The 6,814-nt window shown below is 29.4% G+C and overlaps 1 protein-coding gene across 1 annotated transcript; it reads left to right on the top strand.

Moving 5' to 3' along the window:
• Positions 1–1,693: 1,693 nt before the first annotated feature.
• Positions 1,694–6,307, top strand: LOC105969790 (aspartyl protease family protein 1). The gene is made up of 10 exons (XM_088813457.1): positions 1,694–2,079; positions 2,197–2,335; positions 3,297–3,529; positions 3,599–3,823; positions 4,404–4,539; positions 4,638–4,705; positions 4,804–4,909; positions 4,993–5,056; positions 5,768–5,839; positions 5,932–6,307. Exons 1-10 carry the CDS (start codon positions 1,763–1,765, stop codon positions 6,066–6,068), a joined length of 1,497 nt encoding a protein of 498 aa, XP_088669583.1. The 5' UTR covers positions 1,694–1,762; the 3' UTR covers positions 6,069–6,307.
• The last annotated feature ends 507 nt before the right edge of the window (positions 6,308–6,814 follow it).

Below are 6,814 nucleotides of genomic sequence, written 5' to 3'. Positions count from 1 at the left end.
GCTATTAATTTTTTCAAGGGTGCAAATTGACAAAATACTATATTTCAAGGGCGCAAAATGAAATTAAAAAATTTGGCAAGATTTAGCATAATAATCATTTAATTATGAATCGTATCATAAGATACAGTAGAATACTCTCTACAAGTTTGATTTTTTAGTTTATAAATATAACCTTAATGATATTGTAAAATAATAAAGTTCTGATTTTTTAATTAGTAAACCAAATCTCAACATAAAATTATATAAATTTAACATGATAAATGATATTCCCACGCCCAAAATAAAAAAAAAATAAAAAAAAAAAATAGAAAAACACAACCCACCACTATAAATTTAAGGGTTAATTAAATAGACTTTACACCCCTAAAATGTACATTATGTAACAATCACCAACTTAATGTATTATTTGTAACACTTACCCTTTTAAGGTTGTGTTTGCTAAAGCTTTTAAAAATAGATTATGAGTTTTTCTTCTTATACAATCTGTTTTTAGGTGTTTGCAAAACGGACTTTTGCTTTTGCTTCTCTTAAAATAAGTTGCATTAAGCTATAATTTTAAAAACACCCATGTACCTGCTTTTTCTGTTTAAATTGATTTTGCAGATTGTTTACAAACACCTCCAAATTTTAGAATTAAGCACTTATAATATCAACTTAACTCACAATCACTAACTTATGCTTTTAAATAAGTTTTTGCAAACACCACCTAAGTACCATTTAATTTGTATTTTAAGTTTTAAAAGCTTCAAATTTTCTCTTTTATTCAAATGAATAACTAAAAAGAATAATAACATTATATTACAATATTTATCTATTAAAAAATAAAAATTAAGAAATGTTATCTTGCTTTAGGTACATATTTAGTAGATAAATCGGATATATTCATATACATAAATTTTGAGAAATAAATACATAATTAATTGTAATATTGAGTATTTTAATTTATTTTAGTTTATTAATTTCTTAAAATATCTTTTCATGCATTATTTATTATTATACAATATATATTATTTTTTAATTTTTTGTATAATAATTTAATTTTAGTTAATTTCAATTTTATATGATCCAATAATTATTAGATTGTTATGTTATTTACTCAACCAAAGAAATATAAATTTTAAAATCTTAAATATTAGTATTGACTTTTCAAGTGATATTTTAATGGAATAAAAATACTTTGGCCAAAAAAAAGGTGATATTTTTGATAAATATTTAAATTAGTTTTCAATTATTCCATCCAATAAATATAGAAATATATTAAGATTATTATTATGTTTAAAATTTCAAACTACAAAATGATATTTTTAAGAGATAAGTATTACATTATCTACGCTTCAGTGGTTCAAAGGTGCAAAGTGTATTTATTTAACTCTTGTTTTAATTTTAAATATTTGACTTCAATGAAAAAGTCCAAGTACCCCTAAATTAAACTTACACAATCTATTTTCTTTCATCACCACCTCCCCTGGTGTTACATCTCTTTTCATGCGAAGCTTCTTCATTCTTGACAATTGAAAAATTCCAATCTCTCTTACACAAATCTACAAAAGAGTTGAAACAAACGAAAGGGATACATAAAATGCTACTTTAATTAACCGACCAATTTATTTATTATTATTATTTTCCTTTGCTTCCAATTTCATATTTCATATGATACGTGTATATATATACTCACACACGATATACAAGATTTGCATTCTCATCACCATTGATAAACCCACCTCTTTGTTTATACTTCATAAGTATATATAGTAATTAATTAATGATGATATCTTTCAAGAGTACTTTAATTGGGAGTTATTGTCTGATGCTAATAGCGTTTACGTGTTGGATTAATGCAACGAGCGGCGAAGCATTTGGGACATTCGGGTTCGATATCCACCACAGATATTCCGACACTGTCAAGGAATTCTTGAACACCACCGATAGGTTGCCGGAGAAGGGTACGTTTGACTACTACACCGCCATGGCCCACCGTGACCAGCTCTTCAAGGCCCGCCGCCTCGCCTCCGCCTCTGCAAAACCACCCGTCACTTTCTTTGGTGGAAACGAGAGTTACTATGTCAACGAACTTGGATTGTATGTTCTTTCTTTCTTTGTTTTAATTATTAATGTGGTATATATACCATGAATGCATGTTTTTAATTTATGTTAATTATTAATGTGGTATATATATATACCATGTATAATTTGCAGCTTGCACTATTCATTTATTAGTGTGGGTACCCCTCCTTTGACATTTCTCGTGGCGCTTGACACCGGCGGTGACCTGTTCTGGTTACCATGTGACTGTATCAGCTGCACACGTAGCTTATACTACAAGTCTACAGGAAAGGTACGGAAAATACAGTAACAAAGTTTACTCTCTTTGAAGGGGTACGTAAGTAATTAAACACCATAAAAACCCATGTATTAAAAGTAAACCCTGATGCATGGACGAAACCATAATGGATTTTTATTGCGTAGAACCTTCCTCTCTTTCATTTTATCTTGTATATATATATGAAGTCCCCTATTAGGTTAAAATTAACAATTAACACATTTAATTATGGTGTAGATTTCATGCAAGTATTTTTGTATTTGGTGCATGTTTTCTACAATACTAACGGGAATTTATGCAAAATTAATTTATTCAATTAAAACTCACATGGTACATTTTCTTCGCAAGAACCTTTAAATCATGCCGTTTTCTAATTTTAGAATGATTTAAAAAAAATACATTTATAATAGTAAAATTATTATATATTTCTAAAATTAGCTTGATGTACGTATTATATGTGATAAGAATATACCTAATTTTTGTTCCAACTTTCATCATTACCACTACTATAATTTTTATTTTTATTTTTCGTATTATTGAAAATTCTTTTCAACTTTCACCTATATACGCTATTAATGTTTTATTTTTCATATTGCAATTGAATAAATTTGTTTGACTTAGTTTAAGAAAACAATTTCAATTTTAAATGAAAACATGACCTTCTCTATTTAAAAAATTTATATATTTTTTTCTCCATAGTTGACGGTGTCAACGTAAAATGAAACGGGGGGAGGGGGGGGGGGTGTTGGCGGGTTTTCCTTAACACAAGAGCATTTTTATGTGTTAACCCCTCTTTGAACACATCAATGATTAATCGAGCGATAAACCAACACAATTTTATATATACATATATATATATATATATATATATATATATATATATATATATATATATATATATATATATATATATATATATATTATAATTTTTGAATTTTGATCCAAGGGTACTTTGTATTAAATATAAATGTGACAGCTATTGAGGCTAAATATATACAGTCCTAGTACATCGAGGACAAGTGCACCGGTTCCATGCAATAGCACAATGTGTGTGAAACCGAAAAGAGGATGCTCGTCCAATCTTAATGCTTGTTCTTACACAGAAATATACAGCAACAGCTCAACTTCAGGGATATTGGTTAATGATGTTTTGCATTTGGGTACAAACGTCAATCCACAAGACATTGTCGACGTCCCTATTACATTAGGGTAGGTGCTTTTTTTCTTTTTCTTTTTTTTTTTTTTAATTTTTTGTACTTACATATGTTTTTGTTTCAGGTGTGGAAAAACTCAAACCGGTTCTTTCTTGGACGGTGGTAGTATTAATGGTGTATTAGGACTTGGTATGGACAATATATCGGTCCCTAGCGTTTTAGCTAACAAAGGTCTCGTCGCAAATTCTTTCTCCTTGTGCTTTGGCTCTGATGGACAAGGAAGAATTCTGTTTGGCGATAAAGGGAGTCCACTACAAAAAACAACTCCCTTTAATCTTCAACAATCAAAGTAAGCAATATTGCACTAGGGGTTGAATATACGCTAAAATAATTAAATTTCAGGGGTTCGGGGCAGCGCTCCCGAAAATAATTTAGGATTTTGTTCTTTTTACAAAACCATAAAATAAGAAAAGAAAAAAATAATTAGGATCTTTTTTGCATTAATTCGGACTTTGGATGGACTAAATAATAAAAATTGGGTGAACTAAATATATATATATATATATATATATATATATATATATATATATATATATATATATATATATATATATATATATATATATATATATATATATATATTGGATTTTTTTCTTCAAATGAGGATGGACTTGAGTAGACTCATTTTTTTTTATGTTTTCTTCAATTACAAAAACTTAATTTTACGTTTTATACAAAACTAAATTGTTAAAAATTGTAGAAACACAGCACAAATGCAATAACTTATATATACATATATAGTAGTAAAAAAAAAAGAAAATTGGAGGGGGAATGGCCATGTCTAGCCTAACATTGTCTTCCCCAGTGCGTATTTTCATTTATTTTTTTCCATATTCATTTATATATTTTCCCAACTTTATTGCATGCAGCCCGAATTATAATATCACCGTGACACAAATTGCTGTGGGAAATACCGCCACTGATATTGAGTTCACAGCAATTTTCGACTCCGGAATCGCATTTACGTATTTGACTGAGCCAGCTTACTCATTTATCGTAAAAACCGTAAGTTCGGCTGCTATGTTATTATCTTTTTGCTATTTTCATAATCATCCTACAAAAGTTGTGAACCGCGACGTACTTTTTTTTATTTTAATTTGCAGTTCGATTCTCTAATAACCGAGACGCGCGCTCAGCCTCAACTTATTTTTGAATATTGCTATGCACTCAGGTCTGTTGTATTTCAATTTTTACATACTCAGCAGATCTTTTAATTTGGAAATAACTTTTTTCAATCTCTGTTTTCAACATGCATTCGATTCACTGCAGAACAACTCAATATAGCTATACCATTCCGAAATTGATCTTGACGATGAAAGGTGGAAGCCAGTTTAATGTTGTTTTACCAACATTAACTAGGTTTACATCACAGAAGGTGATAAATTAATTTATTTTCTAAGGGATCAATATATTATTTTCAAGAAGTGCTAATATTATTTTGTATTCGTATATATGCAGGGCGGTCATCCAGATATGTATTGTTTGGCTATCGTCAAAAGTGACGATATTAACATCATCGGAGGTGAGTATTGCGATATTATAATCGATAAGTTACTCGCCTTTTTGAATTGCTTCCTTCAATTGCATACCATCTTCTTTCTAAAAATTTCATGTTGAATTCTTTTAACATAAAAATGTGCAACCTACTAACTAAAATTACAGTTACGTTCGAGCGTCTTGTTTGGATTGCAGTATTCAATTTTGCCAATCTTGAAATATAGTTCCTTTTTTTTGGTCTAATCAGAATGATCAAATGTTTGACAGAATTTGCTATTTCCAAATTATAAATGAAAATGGTATAAATTGGCGATCACTATAATATCAGTGTGTCGACCTTCAAACCGGCCTATTATTGTCGCAGTGCTTGTCAGTAGTCACTAATGTGGTGTCACTAATTATGTATAGTGACAATAAACACGAATTAAGTGACAACAATATATTAGTGACGAAAAACAAAATGTTGTCGCTATTATATGCATGCATTTAGTGACAACTTTTATATTTATCACAACAATTAGAGTGTTGCTAATTAATAATGCATTTTTTTTCTTGTAAAATGTTATTAGCCCACCTAATTGAAGTATAAACGTCTTCTTCCATGATATATATATATATATATATATATATATATATATATATATATATATATATGATGAATTTAATTGATCTTAATGTGGATTTTTCATGAACTTTGTATATTAATTAATTAATATCTTGATCTCTTCTTTCCCAGAACATTTTATGATGGGGTACAACATAGTCTTTGATCGTGAGGAGATGGTTTTGGGTTGGGAAGAATCTAATTGTGAGTCGCTTTATAAATTTATTCATTTTTTTTAGTTAGCTTGCCATTCTTGCACTTAATTTTAAGGCATATATTCAACCTTTTGATCTTAGGCTATGGTAACAAGGGAAACTCCTCCCATACTCCAAAACCAAACGGTGTTGTACGATTGAGCTCGATGACTACTGGAATACTTGTGATGGTCATACTTGTCATTTTATCCCACCACTTCATCGTTCTTTCTTCGTGAGATTTTCTACCGCAAGAGATACTTGGAACATTGTGTCAATATTTTTATAACATGGAGATGGTTTGTATCATTTATGTACATATGGACATTGTTTTTTCGAATTGGGGGTGTGTATGTATGTTGATTGAGCATTGTGGATTATAATTCTCTTCATGTTTGGGCTTGTAATTTGTATTACTATTTCATAAGTTCTCAATAAAACATGTTTGCCATATATATATATATAGTTTGTTGTTAAATTACACCTCACATTATTCTTTAGCTGGATAAATTGGTAGTTGTTTTCGATATTCAGTCTCTTTAATTTGTTATTAGTATTTCACCGTGATCGTCCATTTCATCGTATACCTTCTACGATGTCTTTTAATCGTTGGTCTTCTTTTTCTTCATTGACTCTACTCATGGTTTTTAACACCCTTTGATGAGTCCCTACAATCTCAAACTTCTAAACTTTCGTTTGAGAACATCAGCCATAATTAATTAAATAGTCCGATTTGATTGATATTTGGTAGATCCAATAATTTCTTGGATCGATCGAAAATATTATTTTATTATGGTCCATCTTGTTGGAATAATTATTTAATGGATGTCTCATGGTCCAATAATACAATTGAGTTTTTATTAGATTATTTAATCTTGTCTTACAAACAGAACGAAGCACAATTAGATATGACGGTCGTGCGAGTCCGATCCATTTAATATTGAAAGGGTAATGATATACGCAGGCCAAATTAAACATTCATGCA

This window comes from Erythranthe guttata, chromosome 14 (assembly GCF_056151865.1).
Source record: "Erythranthe guttata isolate IM_541 chromosome 14, IM_541, whole genome shotgun sequence".
Lineage (NCBI taxonomy): Eukaryota > Viridiplantae > Streptophyta > Magnoliopsida > Lamiales > Phrymaceae > Erythranthe > Erythranthe guttata.
The sequence above is the reverse complement of the archived record's forward strand: the minus strand, read 5'-3'. Positions and strand labels throughout refer to the sequence as shown.

What these genes read in the sequence shown, in the direction of transcription:
- LOC105969790 (XM_088813457.1), top strand. Translation starts at nt 1,763, where the DNA reads ATGATGATATCTTTCAAGAGTACTTTAATTGGGAGTTATTGTCTGATG. An exon ending in ACTCATTTATCGTAAAAACC is followed by an intron (nt 4,540 to 4,637) that starts GTAAGTTCGGCT and finishes TTTAATTTGCAG; the next exon opens with TTCGATTCTCTAATAACCGA. An exon ending in CTAGGTTTACATCACAGAAG is followed by an intron (nt 4,910 to 4,992) that starts GTGATAAATTAA and finishes GTATATATGCAG; the next exon opens with GGCGGTCATCCAGATATGTA.